Source organism: Chrysochloris asiatica, unplaced genomic scaffold (assembly GCF_000296735.1).
Source record: "Chrysochloris asiatica unplaced genomic scaffold, ChrAsi1.0 scaffold00077, whole genome shotgun sequence".
Classification (NCBI taxonomy): Eukaryota; Metazoa; Chordata; class Mammalia; order Afrosoricida; family Chrysochloridae; genus Chrysochloris; species Chrysochloris asiatica.
In genome coordinates, this window is record NW_006408595.1 from 8,971,918 (window position 1) to 8,989,057 (window position 17,140).

General features: G+C 39.0%; 1 protein-coding gene across 1 annotated transcript in view; it reads left to right on the plus strand.

Moving 5' to 3' along the window:
• The window catches only part of TMEM117 (transmembrane protein 117), a 763,946-nt gene that overhangs the window by 428,470 nt on the left and 318,336 nt on the right, over positions 1-17,140 (plus strand). Inside the window, exon 6 of the mRNA XM_006865317.1 lies at positions 15,774-15,802. Within this exon, the coding sequence (XP_006865379.1) occupies positions 15,774-15,802 (29 nt within the window). The remainder of the gene's footprint in view (positions 1-15,773; positions 15,803-17,140) is intronic.

The window sequence follows — 17,140 nt, forward strand, 5'->3', positions numbered from 1 at the left end:
AGATCCATCGGACATCAGCAATGATATCTCTCGTTCCACGGCCTCTTCTGAATCCAGCTTGAACCTCTGGAAGTTCTCTGTCAAAGTATGATTGTAGCCGTTTCTGTATTACCTTTAGCAAAACTTTACTCGCTTGATATATCAAAGACATTGTCCGGTGATTTCCACATTTCGTTGGGTCACCTCTCTTTGGAATGGGCACAAATATGGATCTCTTCTACTCAGTCGGCCAGATAGTTGTCTTCCAAATTTCTTGGCAGAGATGAGTGAGTGCCTCTTGTGCCACCTCACTTTCTTTAAAGATTTCAATTTTTATTCCATCAATTCCTGGTGCCTTGTTCTTTACCAATTCCTTCAATGCACTTTGGACTTCTGAAGAACAGATCTCTAAATTTAGGTGGGATATATTCAAGGTCATATTTTGTCTCTCATGGAGTTGTTTTCATTTTCTTTAGCTTCAGTTTGAATGTGCATATGAGCAATTGATGGTCTATTCCTCAATATGCCCCTGGCCTTGTTTTGACTGATGATATAGAGCTTTTCCATTGTCTCTTTCTGCAGATGTGTCAGTTTGATTTCTGTGTATTCCATCTGGTGAGATCCAAGTGTATAGTTGTCTATTATGCTGTCTAAAGAAGGTATTTGAAACGGACAAATCATTGATATTGCAGAAATCTCTCATGCAATCTCCAGCATCATTTCTATCACCAAGACCATATTTTGCAACCACTGTTCCCAAACTTTGCATTCCAATCTCTAGTAATGATCAATACATCTTGATTGCATGTTTGATCAATTTCAGATTGAAGAATTTGGTAGAATTCTTCTATTTAATCCTCGTTGGCTTTAGTGGTTGGTGCATAAATTTGAATAATAGTGGTATTAACAGGTCTTCCTGTAGGTGCAGATATTATCCTTCACAGATAGCATTGTACCTCAATGACTGATCTGGATATGTTCTTTTTGACAATGAATGCAACACCATTTCTCTTTAATTTGTCATTCCAGGCATAGTAAACCATGTGGTTGTCAGATCCAAAATGGCCAATACCAATCCATTTCTGCTCACTTATGCCTAAAATATCATTGTCCCTCAGGTTGGAAGGCACTCAAAATGTGACTGGGGAAGAATTGCCTCCTTTAAGTACAATTGACCGTGATGACGTGAATGGAGTGAAGCCTGTGGAAGTAAAGCACTTGGGACCTTCATTTGCTGATGGGGCACAACTAAAATAAAGGGAAACAGCTTTAAACATCCATTAATAATTGGAACATGGAATGTATGAAGTATGAATCTAGGTAAATTGGAAGTAGTCAAAAATGAAAAGGAACACATGAAATGGACTGGTATTGGCCATTTGAATCTGACAAATCTGACCCATAGCTACCTGATTGAGGGTTTCTGAGGAGCTATTGGTGAGCTTGAACTGCCAAAAATCTGGTTCAAATGCCTTTGCAGTCTGACACATTAACCCACAGGGCCATCCCAGAACTCCAATGAATAATATAGCTCTGCTTATTTGAGACATATAAATGGTATCATAATTGTTTTAGTGTGTAAGCCTCTTTTAAGTAGTAATCGGGTGCATAGTACTTCCCATTAAACTTTGAATTCTTCAAAGGAAAAGCCTATGAATGTTTATCCTTGGATCTTGATCATTTTGTGCAGAGTTTAGAACTTAATATGCTAGCAAACATTTGTGTCACATAACCAATCTTCTTATGGGCTAAATAAAGATAGTTCAAGGAGAGAGTTGACAGGAAACTTTTTTTCAGCGTTTTTGCTCTAGTTTATTTAACAGAAAATATTTCCCTTGTTTATTATGATAAATATGCACAGCATACAGTTTTTCATTTTTGCCATTTTAAGTGTATAATCCAGTGGTATTAATCACAATCACAATGTTATGCAATCATCACTATTTGTTTTCAAAACATTTTCATCACCCCAAACATAAACTGTACCCAAACATAAGTTAAACAGTTAATTCCCTATTCCCTAGCCCCAGCCCATGTGAACAGCTAATCTACTTTATGTCACCATTCATTTGCTTATTTTAGATATTTCATATAAATGGGATCATCCAGTATTTGTCCTTTTGTGTCTGGCTCATTTCACTTAGCATAATGTTTTCAAAGTTCATTCATGCTGTAGCAGATATCAGAACATCATTCATTTTTGTTTATTGTTGTTGAGTGCCATTGAGTAGGTTCTGACTCATAGCAATTCTGAATTGTGTTTCCAAGGAGTTGTTGGTGAGTTTGAACTGCAGACCTTGTGGCTCAAGCTGACCTTTTGGTCCAGCTTCATACTCACATCATCATACCGTGACTGAGTAATATTATATTGTGAGTGAATGCATGAGAGCATGTGGGTATCACTTTTTTTTAGCCCATCCATCTGTTGATGTACATTTGGGTCATTTTTACTTTTTGACTTTTGTGACTAAAGCTGCAATGAACATTGGCATACAAGTATTTATTTGAATTCCAACTTTCAATTCTTTGCGGCATATACAGTGTTTTCCCTTTTTGCATAATCTTATATGGAGATTAAAATTTGATGGTCTTTACTTAACTATGTGCCATATAATGCATTATTGTGAGATGTCTCCAATATTTTGAAATTCCAGCTGCTGATGGAAAGAGTACAGGATAATGATCTCAAGATAATTAAAATGCTTTCCTCCAAAAGTTTTATTAAGCAACACTGGAAGAAGGTGTTAATAACTTTAAGAATATAAGAAAGTAGCAAATGAGGATTTATGTAGTATAAAGGAGGACTGGCTCAGGGAGTTAAGAGGTAACGTTGTGGGTAAGCAAAAAAATGCCTAGGGAAGTCATACAACTCATGCTGATAATCTGCCATCACAGCTACTCAGTTCAGGTGAACACAACTTCAACTACTGACTACTAAAGAGAGATAATTGGCATTTCCAGCATAAAGTCCAGGGCCATTACTTAATGGTTTCTTATGGTTGGTGGTGGTTATGTGCTGTGGAGTCAGTTCCGACTCATAGTGACCCTGTACAAGGTTTCTGAGGCTGTAAATCTTTACAGGAGCAGAAAGCCTAATTTTTCTCCTGCGGAACAGCTGTTAGTATCGAACTGCTGACCCTGAGGTTAGCAACCTGCTTCATAACCACTGGTTTCTTACAGGGCCTTTCAATTCAGAATGCAGCATGTACCATATCAGGAGGAAACATTTCTTTAAAACAGAAAGAAACTTGACTACTTTAGGCTAAATATTTAGGTCTCTAAACTGCATATTTTGCTAGATGGGCAAAATAATATTGAGCATCCATCTTCCTTTTCCTTTTCACACAAAAGATGTACTATAAAAGCTCATTTAAAGTTCAATGCAAAATGAGCAATCTCTTTACAGCTTCACCACCTTAATCTTATAAACAACTTACTCGTTCCACACGCATAATCACAAGCCTAACCTGTAATTGAAATATTTATTTATTTATAGCTTATTTGTGTTCTACATTTGCCTGTGGCAGTGCCTCTGCAGGTAGAGGGAAACAGATTGTTGCAAATTTAATTAATGGTGGTGAGGTGTGGAGACGCCCACTGAAACCCTTTACATTTTTGCTTTTTCTTACATCTTTGTCTCACCCTATTCATCATGCCTCAAGAAAGTTATTAATAATTCAATATTCACAACTTACAAAGTTGAGACTGATTGGCATCTGAATTGACTAAAACAATTACAAATCATACCATTAATTATAGGTTTTCAGGTTTGGAGGAGAAGGTAATGATTATTGTGTTAATTTCCATGATCATTCTGTCCTTGCCAATGAATTGTCTAGACCAAGGTTTGTGCCTTCAGTGGTGGAACTCTCATTAACTCATGAAACAATCCATTTGAGCTCTTGACAAGTGCAACTATGAGATATTTTTCCTTTTAGGGATCGGGATCCAAAAGCCCTATTCCCGCACTTTCATTCTGTAATTATTGTTCTAACTGGTGAGAATTTACCAAAACCTCTTCGATATGGCAAGATATTCCACTTGAAGAATTTTTAGAGTCAATAAACAACTCTTTGCCATCAAGCTAATTATGATTCAAAGGGCCATGTGTGCTAGAACAGAACTGTGCTGCGTAGTTTGTTGTTGTTGTTACAGCATAGGTTTGTAATGGACTTCTGGCGTGGCACTGTAGGAACAGCACTGGACTGCAAACCACAAGGTCACCAGCTGCTTCTCAGAAATCCTACAGGGTAGCTATGAGTAGCTATGAGTTGGAACCGACTTGACGGCCCTTAACAACCACAACAACAATCTGTGGTGCCATTGTGTATTTGAACTGCCAACTTTTCAGTTATTGTGGTATGGTAGTGGTGCCGTGGAGTTGGTTCCAACCCAGAGGGACCCTGCATAGCATTTCTGAGGCTATAAATCTTTATGGGAGCAGAAAGTCTCAGCTTTCTCATGTGGAGTGACTGGTAGATTTGAACTGCTGACCTTGAGGTTAGCAGCCCAACTCAACCACTGTGCTACTAGAGCTCCTTGGAAATAACTCATGCCTCTCAGGGGACTTTCTATTTAGAAAAACATAAGCATCTACAACTTCTTAAACCATTTTCCAATTGACTTGATTTCAAGAAGTCTTAATTGCGCTGTAGGATAAGTAATGGAGTCCTGGTGTGGCGCTGCTTGTTAATGCTCTGAACATAGGGTCGGCAGTTTAAGCCCACCATCCGCTCCTCAGAAACCCTAGAAAAGGTTGCTGTGAGTCAGAACCGACTAAACGGCACTTAACAACAACAATAGGATAAGCAATGGATTGAGAATCACAAGGCTGGTGGTGTGAATCCACCAGTTACTTCTTGGAAACCCTATAGAGGGTTCATATGACTCAAAACCAACTAAACATCACTTAACAACAAAAGCAATATACACAAAGGGACTTCAAAGAGTTCATGGAAAAATAGGATTAAAAGATAATGGAAATTTTCTACAAACTTTTTGAAGCCATCATATATATTTAAGAGAAATGTGTATATTTCTCTTAAAATACTGTTTTCACAACAGAATTATTATGCCAGCTATAGTCTGACTAACCTAGAAAGGAATTATATTTACTATGTTTTAGGTATACTGTTTATTCAGCTTAAGGTTGCATTTGTTTTTTCAGTACCCAATAGTCCCATCGATTTCTTGACTCTTGTTGAATGTACTGATAACTAAACCTTTATGTCTTGTCACATAAGCTACTACTAAGTCCTTCCTCTCCCAGTGCAACTTTTAAAATTAGATAGATGAAACAAACACATTTCAATTTATTTAATGTTAACTTGTAAGATCCAGACTGTTTCTGCATTCTTTTAATATATAGTTTGATCTTTTTCTGTCATCTAATCTACTTATCTCTGCCAACTTCCTGTCACCTGAAAGTTTGAAGCATAGAACCTGTATTTCTTTATCCAATTCATTGATTGACATATTAAACCTCAGTATCTACTCTAGGTGGGCATCGTTTTATTAATTAACCATATTCTTTGGATATGGACGCTTTACCATTTCTGCCACAATCACCATTATTATCATTGGCAGCAATAGCTTATTTTTTCATTGTACCACACACAGCTCATTTCCTCTGTTTTGTAAAATAAGACTTTAAAGCAGCTATTTTAAAACAAGAAGTCCTGATGTGGCACTGTAGGATAAGTGCAGGACTGCATGCTTGGTTTGAACCACAAGGTCAGCAGTTCGCTCCTTGGAAATCCTATACTGGATCGTTATGGATTGAAACCATCTCAAAGGCACTTAAAAACAACAATTTAAAAATGGCTCTCCATATCCTTTTTCATTAAAAACATAAAAGTTTTGAGGCATCACAGAATTATTACGTAGTCTCTGAAAAGAACCTGATAAATAATTCAGAAATACACTCTCTGAGGTGCCTAGAAACCAAACCCAACTCACTGTTGTTAAGCCAATTTTGACGAATAGTGATCCTGTAAGACAGAGTAGAACTACCCCATAGAGTTTTCAAAGCTGTTATCTCCAGAAGTAGACTTCCACAACTTTCTACTGTAGAATGGTTGGTGAGTTGGACCACCGACTTTTAGCTTCACAGATGCTTAGCCACTAAACCACCAGGACACCTTGAGATGCCTAGAGTTGCCCTGAATTTTAGCAAATTGGAGAAGGGTACTTCTTAGCCTGGTTGTATTAATTAGTGAAAACACGAGTTGACCAGTGACACCTCATTCTTACACACATTTAATGCATAAGCAGAAAAATCTTTTAGTCCAAATTTTCATCTAAAATAATGTTCTAGATAAATGTCTCTTTTCCTACCAATATATAATCTTAGTTAAAGTTGTTTTTCATATTTAAGTGTACCATGGATATCATTATACCCATCAGCTGTTTTGTTCATTTTTACTTTCCATACATACATACATAGTGTAGTGGTTACAAATCGGGCTGCGAACCACAAGGTCAGCAGTTCAAAACTACCAGCTGTTCTGCAGAAGAAAGATGAGGCTTTCTGCTCCCATAAAGATTCACAGCCTCGAAACCCTGTACAGGGTCGATATGAGTCGGAACCGACTCCATGGCACATCACCAGGACCAACATACATGCATGCCTTCGACTCAGTTACAACTCACAGAGACCCTGTATATGGTTTCCAAGGAGTGGCTAGTCGGTTTGAATAACTGACCTTGTGGTTAGCAGTTCAGTGCTTATCCTACAGCGCCACAACTAGTCTGCTATATACATAGGTATAGATATACTTATAGATAAAGATGTAAAATTATGCAGGATTTTGTTAATTAAAAAATGCATAAAAATGAAGGTTAAGCATTGCCAATAATACGTAGCTAGAGACAATTACAATGAAATCTTTTGTTATTTCTACTTTTTCCCAAGGGAGCACTGGTGGTGTAGTGATTTAAGCATTGAGCTGTTAACCAAAAGGTCGGCAGTTCAAATCCACCTGACGTTCCTCAGGAGAAAAATGAGGCAGTCTGCTTCTATAAAGATATACAGCATCAGAAACTGTATGGAGCAATTCTACACTGTAATTTAGGGACAATATGAATTGAAATTGACTTGAGAGCAGTAGGTTTTCTATTTTTCCATTCACAGGAGAGAATAGTTATTAATGGCTACACTGCAGAATTTGGTAAATATAAATATATAAACATATAATTTTTTTAGACATTCTCTGTTATAACACATATGCCAGTGTAATTGTTGTTGTGTGTGCCAGAATGCGTTCAATCTTAGTGAGTAGCTACTCTTGGAGTTTTTGCAAATTTAATTTGTGTAGTTTTAATCTGGGGAATACTTATGTTTTCAGGTGATATGAAGCTGGTCATGATTGCTTATGAAGTACTTGTTGTTGTTAAGTGCTGTCTACTTGGTTCTAAATCATAGCAGCCCTGTATAGGGTTTCTGAGGATCAGCTTGTTGGGTTTGTGTCACCAACCTTGTGGTTTAAGCCAACCTTGAGGTTGGTTTATCTTGAGGTTGGAGTGCTTATGTTATGGTGCCACACCAGGACTATATAAAGTGCTTAAACATACTAAATGAGTACTTGATTCCAAATCTTATCATCTCAAAAAGATGGAGTAGAACTGCCTCATAGAGCTTCCAAGACTGTAATCTTTACTGGAGCAGACAGCCACATCCTTCTCCAGTAGAGTGACTTGTGAGTGCTAACCACTGACTTTTCATTTAGCAACCAAATTCTTCATCACTGAGCCACCAGAGCGCCTGTCCTAAATGTTATCACATCACTGTTTTGATATAATCATTAACTTGACAGTATTGGAGAGTTCTGTGCTCTGATGGGAAAACTTATTTAAAGAACTAGAGTAAGTTCTTTAGGTCTAGAGAATACCCAGAATGATTTTGTGAGAGTAAAAATAGGCTTAAAAATAAGATCAGAGGCAGGCCAGGTAAGGAATAAAGTTCCAAGAATTACCATACAGCCAAGTAGTATGGGAAGAGAAGGAGAGGCCCATAGTTTTTACCTGGGTGTGTTGGCACATGAAGGAGGGGAGCTGGAGACAAATAGCTCCATTTATCAGGTTCTCATCATTTTCCACATAATCATTGCCTGGCTACTTCCTTTATATTCAGCAAGGCCTACAGTGTGCATCCTTGCAGTAGATGGAATTCTAAAGGTGTCTCCTCTCCAATTCTTATCCCCTCGTTATCCAAACACTAATCTAGGTACTGCTATAAAAGTGTTTAATAGATGGAATTAAGGCTACCAATTAACTGACCTTCAAAGGGGGAGACTGGCCTGGATCTAGGTGGCTTCAATGTAATCACATGAGTCCTTACATAGAGAGATGGAATGGTTGGGGACTCTAGACCCAGAGAGGGAGAGAGGCTCAGTGCTGACTACCAGGGGGCAGGCTTGCAGGGTGTATCCTTTGGTTGGTTGATGATGCATGGAGGGGATTGTAAAATCATGGCAATGAAATGATATACGATAGTATGAATGTAAAGCTAATGTTCTCCCATGTAAACTATCACATAATTCACAATAAAACATTTAAAAATAAAAGGTAACAGAAGAAGGCAGTAGAGTCAGGTAGAGTCAGGGGGATGTAGCAGACAAGAGGAGGTCAAAGAGATTCTAAGAATGAGATGAACTGAATCTGCCTTTGGTGACTTCGAAGATGGAGGAAGTGGCCAAGGAAAGCAGGCAGACTGTGTTGTTGTTAAGTATCGTTGAGTCGGTTCTGACTCATAACGACCCTGTACAAGGTTTCTGAGACTGCAAATCCTTAAGGGAGCAGAAAGCCTCATCTTTCTCCCTTGAAACAGCTGGTAGTTTCAAACTGCCGACCTTGAGGTTAGCAGCCTGAATCATAACTACTACGCTACCAGAGCTTCTTAGATGATGATAATGACGTCAGTCTGCAACCTACCTAGAAATGAGGCTTCATTTCAACACATGCATGGAACTGAATTCAGCCAGCAACCTGAATGAACCTGAAAGTGGATTTCCCCCAATTACCTCAGGAAGGAATGTAGTCCTGCTGGCGTGTTGTTTTCAGCTTTGGGAGACCCAGAACAGAAAACTAGCTGAGCCAAACTGTGCCTCTTTTAGACCTATAAAACTGTGAGTGAACAAATAGGTGTTGTTTAAACCACTGCATTTGGGGTAACTTGCTATAGCAACAATAGAAAATGAATACAGTCCCAATCATATTTAAGCATACCTTCCTGTCAAATGCCCATTCCTTTGCCTCTTCTACTCTCTCTGTCTAAACTGTACTTTTTTCTTGAGGCAGCTTTTACTTATGCTTTCAAGTAAGTGTGTCCCCTCCTTTTGGAAGCTTTTCTCCTATGGTTTCTGTGTTATTTAGAGCTCCCGGTCTGTGCTGCCATAGTAACCTACGCATACCTCCATTATTGAACTTACACACTAGCAATCATTGATTTACTTCTCTACCTTCCTCTTTAGTCTTAAATGCCATTTAATCAGGGTTCATATCTTTTCCGACTTTAAATTCTCAATGACTAATATAGTACCTGGCACTGGCAGTCATGCAAAATCAGATGGTTAAAGCATTGACTATGGGAACAGTGGCACTCAGACTGAGGTCAATGAGCTGGACCAAAATGTTCAATCACAAAAATTGGATTTTTCTCCTTGATTTACAGAAAAACTACAGTAATTAAAATTTCCCAATTTTAACTGTTATGCCATAGGTTGCTTTACAGGCTTTTGTTCCCTGCTGGTACTTATCTTTTAAAAGGCGCTGACTGCAAAGCTGTTTGAACTGCAAGGTTGGCAGTTCAAGTTCACCAGCTGCTCCTCAGAAACCAGGGTCACTGTGGGTCGAAACTGACTTGATGACAGTTCACAACAACAACAGGTAGAGCTCTGGTAGTGTAGTGTTTATGGATCAGGCTGTTAACCTCAGGGACAGCAGTTTGAAACTACCAGCTGTTCCACGGGAGAAAGATGAGGCTTTTTGCTCCCATAAAGATTTATAGCCTCGGAAACCCTGTACAGGGTCGCCATGAGTCAGAACCGACTCCACGGGACAAAACAACAACAGTCCATAAAGAAAGGAGCTCTGGTAGGGTAGTGGTTATGAGTTGGGCTGCTAACCTCAAGGTCAGCAGTTTGAAACTACCAGCCGTTCTTGGGAGAAAGATGAGGCTTTCTGCTCCCATAAAGATTTATAGCCTTGGAAACCCTATACAGGATTGCTAAGCATTGGAATCAACTCCACAACACACAACCACCATCACCACCAGTCCATAAAGAAGAAGAGAAAAAATCTGTTTGTTATTAACAATTAAAAAAAAAATAATCTCAAGAAAAGATGCTGGTGCTAATAAAACAAAGCCCTTGTTTTATCACAGACTCACATTTCTGATTTGGGATATATGTTGCATAATGTGTTTTCAACATATTGTGCTAATTGATGATGCACTGGTTAAGCACTTCATTGCTGACCAAAATGTCAGCAGTTTGAACCTACCTAGCAATCCCTGGAGAAAGACCTGGTCATCTGCTTTTGTAAAAGTTATAGGTAAGAAAAACTTACCAGGCAGTTTTATTCTGTCACATGGGGTTGCTGTCAGTTGAAAATCAACTCCACAGTGCCTAACAAAAACAACAAATTATTATTAGTTCATGATTCAAATATCTCAGTAAATCATCATGTGCTGTAAATAGCACAAAGTTCCTGGTGCTCTGAATCAGGTAGATGGCTCTCTGCTTTATGAAATCAGGAATTTGGAGTTGTGTGGCTAATGATTTTCCCACTTGTGTTTAACAGGATTCACAGCTAAAAATAACCCAATTAACATTTGAGATAAAACCACTTATATAGATCTGTTCATTCTCAGACCTTCCTACTATGCATAGAAGCCGAGAACTCTCTTACAGTAATATTATCAGTGCTTTTTCTCACATTCTACCCACCACCCGTTCCACCACAAAGCAACACTTTTAAATAGCCCACCAGAATGCTCTGCAGCAATCTCAGACAGAAAGTGATACATATCCAATAGGAACTCCTAAGGGCATTTCGGAAGGCAGAATGCAGAATGAATGATCAGCACAAGATTTGGCTAGAATCTCTGCCAAAACCTCCACTGTTGTGAAAAGGACTGTTGGGAGTACTGATAATGAGGTACGGTTAGGATTTTGACATCTGTTCCTTAAAGGTATCATGGGAAGCCCTAGTCTCTCCAGTACCAACACTGACAGCTGAGTCTAGGAGCCCCTGTTGCCTTGCCTTCTCACCAAATCTTTAGCCTTGCTGAAAGTAATCAGAACATTTTATCCTCCAAAGATCTAGGGTTGGCAAACCAAGAAAAGTTAATTTAGTGAGACCATCATCCTCCTGTCTACAACTTGTTTGTTTAATTGATAGCCAACTTTGCAAATTCTCTTTGAGCTGTTAAATGCACATGGAAAGATGCGGAGAGGGAGGCATGCATATGTGAATTGCATGCCGCCAAACATCTCCATATGTTGTGTCACACTTAACCAATTTTCCTTTAGAAAGAGATAGGTGAAAATGAGAATGATTTATTATCACAATAGCCTATTTTTGTAAGAAGCATATGTTTTAATAGTCTAGTAATATTCAGAATTCTTCTCAATTTAATATTGTTTTGAGTTGGCTCATTCTACAACCAGAAAGATTCATTTTACTACTACTCATGTAAGGAGTACTCTGGTAATGGAGTGCTTAAGAGTTGGGCTGCTAACCTCAAGGTCAGCAGTTTGAAACTACCAGCTGTTCTTCAGGAGAAAGATGAGCCTCGGAAACCCTATACAGAGTCACTATGAATCGAAACTGACTCCATGGTACATAACCAACCAAGGGTACTGGTGTGGCGCTGTTGGATATGCACTGGACTGCTAACCACAAGGTCAGAAGCTCAAACCTATCAGCTGCTCCTTGGAAACCCTATACAGGGCTGCTGTAAGTTGGAACTGATTCTATGGCATTTAACAACAGTAGTAGAAGTCCTGGTGTGACCCTGTAGGATAGGCACTGCTCTGCTAGCTGCAAGGTTGGTGGTTCAAACCCACCAGCTGCCCCTCAGAAACCTTACACAGAGTCACTATGAGTCAGAACTGACTTGCCAGCACTTAACAGTAGCAACAATAGAAGGGCTGTTTTAGCATCCTTTTATAATTAACCCTGCAGAAGAAAACAAGAAGCAAAAGGTAGGAGTTTGTAAAACATAAACAAAAGTCAAAATAGACAACGGTAACACTAGAAGAGCCAAGTCAGTTACATCTCCAGCATCAATAATTACTCTTTGCCTATGAGTTCAATGCCTTGGACGCACGTTATAATTTTAATTCATGGGGGTGCTACTTGGTTGTGGTACCTTATCTTAAGAATGCCTTACTCCTTGGGCGTGATTTGAACAGTGGGGGAACCTAGAAGTGTATAAAATAATCTTATACTAAAACCAGCAGTAATTTTATACTTCAGCATCCTTATTTAATTCTCAAAGCAGACAGCAATTTTTAATATGTATTTGTTTCTTGCACAGATGGGCTCTCACTAGGGAAGTTCCTTAAAACTATTTAGTGTATATGTGCTTTTTAATTATATCCAGACTTTTATATTTGCATACTTATTGCCCCTATACCAGTTTAATCCAGATTGGCAAAAGTAAGTGGGAAAAAATGAAAGTCATGATGATCTTTAATATTTTCAATTAATTATTCCTGTGTTTTAAATTTTGTGAAAATCAGAATTATTTTTGTATACTTAAAAGGATATTATATGTATGTTATACCCTATAAGAGTACTGTTGCTCCTTGAACAATTCAGGTTAGAAATGCCAGGGCTCGGGTATATGCAAATTAAAAAAAAAAAAGCCATGTGACTGTTATCACTTCATTTCCATATGAACAGTTCCTCTCTCCAGTAAACTGTGTCTCTCAGGAAAAAATGGTCTTTGGTTCTTGCGTATTTTTCATTGTGTTTGGTGCAATTTCATAAACCTTGAATTGAGCACCATTGGACCCATATGAAATGCTACTAGTGATGCTGGAAGAAACAGAGAAACCATGACATGACAAGAAAAAGCAGATTTGCTTGGCAAGAGGGGACTTCGAAAATTAAGGGGAAAACGGAATGAAAGCTTAATGCAATTTTCCATATATTTTTGAAGTCCCCCTTATGCAGTCTGTGACTATAGTTGACTGCCATTTCAAAATAAATGTTTCCAATGTATGGACCATTTTTCTTTAAGGTTTTATTGTGGATTGAGTGAAAGTTTACAGGGCACATCATCAGTTTTACATTCAACAAATCATACAACTTGTTTCATCACAATGATTACAATCTCCTCCATGTACCATCAGTTAACAGTATTTCTCTCTATTCACTTCAGATCTATTTTATTTATTAAACTCAGGCATATATAATAATTTATACTACCAAAGGGCACATTCTGTAAGCCTGCCTCCTGGCCACCATCTCTTAGTCCCTCTCTTCCCATGAATCTAGAGTTCTCAGCTGCTCTCCCTCTCCATGTCCCTATCTTTGTCTCCATCTGTGGTGTCGCTGAATATCTGGATAAGGTACCACATTCTGCTTGTGCTCTTCTCCCTTGATGGTACTATGGTCCCTTGTTTCTGGCCTGTAAGATTAACTGCTCCCCCACTTTTCTTACAAAACTTCTACCTTTACAATTGTGACAGTCACAATTAGTTATGATAACAATTGCTTATTATTGAATCATAAAAATCTTATCCCCATCTCTTTTAACCAGACCCATCTAGACAAGATGAAAACTGTTCAGTGGGGACTCTTTCTTCCCACACACACTCGTAAACTAAATTCCCTCTTAAAACCTTGTAACCCAGTCACTTCATGCCTTTATCAAACCCCACCCCCACCCCCATTTTAGGTAGCCAGTGTCTGAGTTGCCCATCTCTATCTATCCTGTGTACAGAGAGGATAGCATTGACACTTGGTGTGAAGACTCCTTCTCTCTCTATTGGTATTTAGAGTTACTACCTCCATGAGTATAGATCAGGTTCATCAAATTGTAGCAATTTACCCTTGTTTCCTTTATCAATTTAAAAAAAATTATTCTTCCTCTAGTTGAGTTCTGATTATCAAGCCATTGATGCTAGGTCAAATGGGTACTATCTGCAAATTTGGGTGTTCTTGTGTATCTCCCTTCATTTCATATCAGCTGATGCTTCACTCTCAGCTCTAGCCCTCTGAAGCTATCTCCTAGTCCATGGGCTCAAGTGTTACCAGGTCTCACCGCACTTTGGACCAACCAGCCCTGCCTCTTCTCCTGCTCATTTCCAGGTCAATGGTAGTCAGTGGACCATGTTGAACTCAGCCCATTTCTCCCTTGCTGCCTTTCTCCCTTTTCCACTCAACAGTCGACCAATGTTGTCGTCAGCAAGCTTACGTGCCTGCTCATGTGTTCCTTTTGAGTTTCAATCTTAGAGAGGGTTCTGTCCTGAAGGAACTTGCTAGCTTGCCCTAATGGCTTCCCAGCGAACAGCTTTCTTGTTCTTGTAGTTGCCAGTAATACTGCCATTTTTTGTTTTGTTTTTTTCCTGATGATCTTTCTTTGACGATGTATCTTCTGTCACTGTAGCTGTTCCAGTCTGGTCTGCTTGTCCTTGCTAGTGGGAATGTCCCACCTCAGAAGGTTCTGGATGGGACTCAGGATTCCACATAGGGTCCTATACACTGCAAAGCCTCTGCAAGAGGCCTTTTTCACAGGGCAAGTTCTAGAACCCATTTGAGGTATTCCAATCAGTATCAGTTATAGGTTTGAAGATGGGCTTACAAGCTTTCTGTAATCATGTTTCCTAACATTCCTTTCTATCCCACTCAGGTGTCTATTTTACAATAGTAGGCAAGGGAAACCAATATTCACAAGACAGTCAAGCATCCTAGTAATATTTCCCCTCTTCAAACTATACCTAGATGCCTTTATCACAGAGCCCTGTTGTTCCAAGGTTGAGCATGCTTCACTATTTACCTCTGTCCCATTTAGCCCATGCAAACTGTCTCAGTGTTCCCCTACCTACCTTGTTCTTCCACCTCCTCCCCCTTCTTGTATTGCCATCCCCAACACCCCAACTACCATGTGTCAGCCCTTACCTTGTGCTGCTCTACTATTGCCTCCCTCCACCTCCCCCTAAACCTCCCACCCCAACGCCACTATTATGGTTACCTTATATTCAATTAACTTTCCCCTCCATTTAAGACAGTCTATTTTATCCTGTAATCTACCTGACCTTCTCACCACCTGGATCTCTATTCCTATGTGTCTACCTTCTTTCACGTTTTAATTGTTTTGATCATAGACTGACCTCCCAGATCCTCTGAATTTGTTCTTATAGTTTTATTCTGTTCTCAACTCTTTAACTTCTGGGTGATGCTGCCACGTACATCAGTCTCTAGTTGTTGTCTGTTCTTGTTGGTTATCAGTCCAAAGAATCCCCTTTAGGATGTTTTTCAGCTCAGCATTGGCTTTGGCAAAATCCCTGAGCTTCTGTTTATCCTGGGTTGTTTTGATTACACCATCATATTTGATTGACAGCTTTGCTGGGTAGAGGATTCTTGGTTGGCAGTTTTTTTTTTTTTTTTTTTTTCTTTTATATATGTCTCCCCGTTGCCTTCTTGCCTGCATGGTTTCTGTTGAGAGATCCGAGCTTAATCTGATTTGCTTGCCTTTGTATGTTACACTTCTCTTTTCCCTAGCTGCTTTCAGGATTCTCTTTTTATCTTGATTATTATATGTCTTGGTGATTTTCTTTTAGGGTATATCCTTCCTGGGGTTCATTGAGCTGTTTGAATGCCTATCTTTTCACTTTTCAGGATGTTAGGGAAATTTTCTTCCAGAAGCTCTTGAACTATCTCCTCTGTGGACTTGTGTGATTCTTCCTTTCCAGAATGCTGATAATTCTAAAGTTATTCCTTGTCATGTTGTCCAACATGAATCTTAGACCTTCTTTAGATTTCTTTATTCTTTTTTTGCTTGTTCTCTATCTTAGTGTTAGTAAGAGATTTATCTTCCAGCTCACTAGTTCTGGCTTCCATCCATTCTATTCCTTTGCCCTTTCAGTGTATTGTCCATTTCTGATATTCTATTATTAATCATTTGGACCTCCTTATGTAGGTTTTGAATTGTTTCCAATGCTGTATCTATCTTATTTGATTGTTTCTCTAGAAATTTCCTGACTTCTTCCTTATTTTTCTCAACTCCATGTAAAGTGTTTTATAATCATTTTTCTGAATTCCTTCTCTGGCATTTCCAAAGCCTGCTCATTTTTCAGTTTGGAATGTAGGTCTATCTCCAGTTCTTTTGCCTTAGTCACTTTATCTCATTACTGTACATGTGCTGATATGGTCATCTGTGTCTAATTTTTTGGACATATTCAGTAATTAGCTGTGGCATAATACTTAGATGGGTGTCTGGGTTTTTTTTGTTGTTGTTGTTTTATGCTTTCTGATTGCCTCCTGGTAGATGTGATCAGGAGATGGGCTTCCCTTTTCATTCTTCTTCCTGAAGAAATTTTAAGATGCCACTGTTGGTCATTATTACATAACTCAGGATTTAATTTTCAGCCTGTTTCCTTTTTAATCTACCTGTCCTGCTCCACAAGCCCTGTTCAGGCCTTTTTCCTAGTGATAAAAATTTCAGGGTTGGCTGTGGCCATGTTGCACTGCTGTTTGGTTTTTAAGTGGAAACTGTCCTTTTAAATATTGAGGAGATCTGTGTGCATGCATAATAGAACCTTCCAGGGTGGAGGTGGGGTATACACTCTTTCAGGCACCCCCTCTAGTCACCAGAATGGAGGTACACAGATGGCGAAATGCCAACGAACAGATAGAAAAATAAGAATTTCCACACCTTTATCTCCATAGTTCTGTCAGGTGTCCATGGCTGCTCTGACCCTTCCCCTGTTTAGTCTCTCCCAAGATAGCTGCTTAGGGAGCAGCTGAGTGCCTTGGATTATAAAGCACTGGATTTCTTGCTTCTGCTACAACTTCCACTGGCTGTAAGCCTTCCAGCTTACTAAATATTCCTTTATATGTGGTTCAGAGTTCTAGGACCATCCCCTGAGCTTGCATGATTCAGTATTCTGTGTTTTTGCTAATGGAGATCCTCAGTTCACTTCTACCC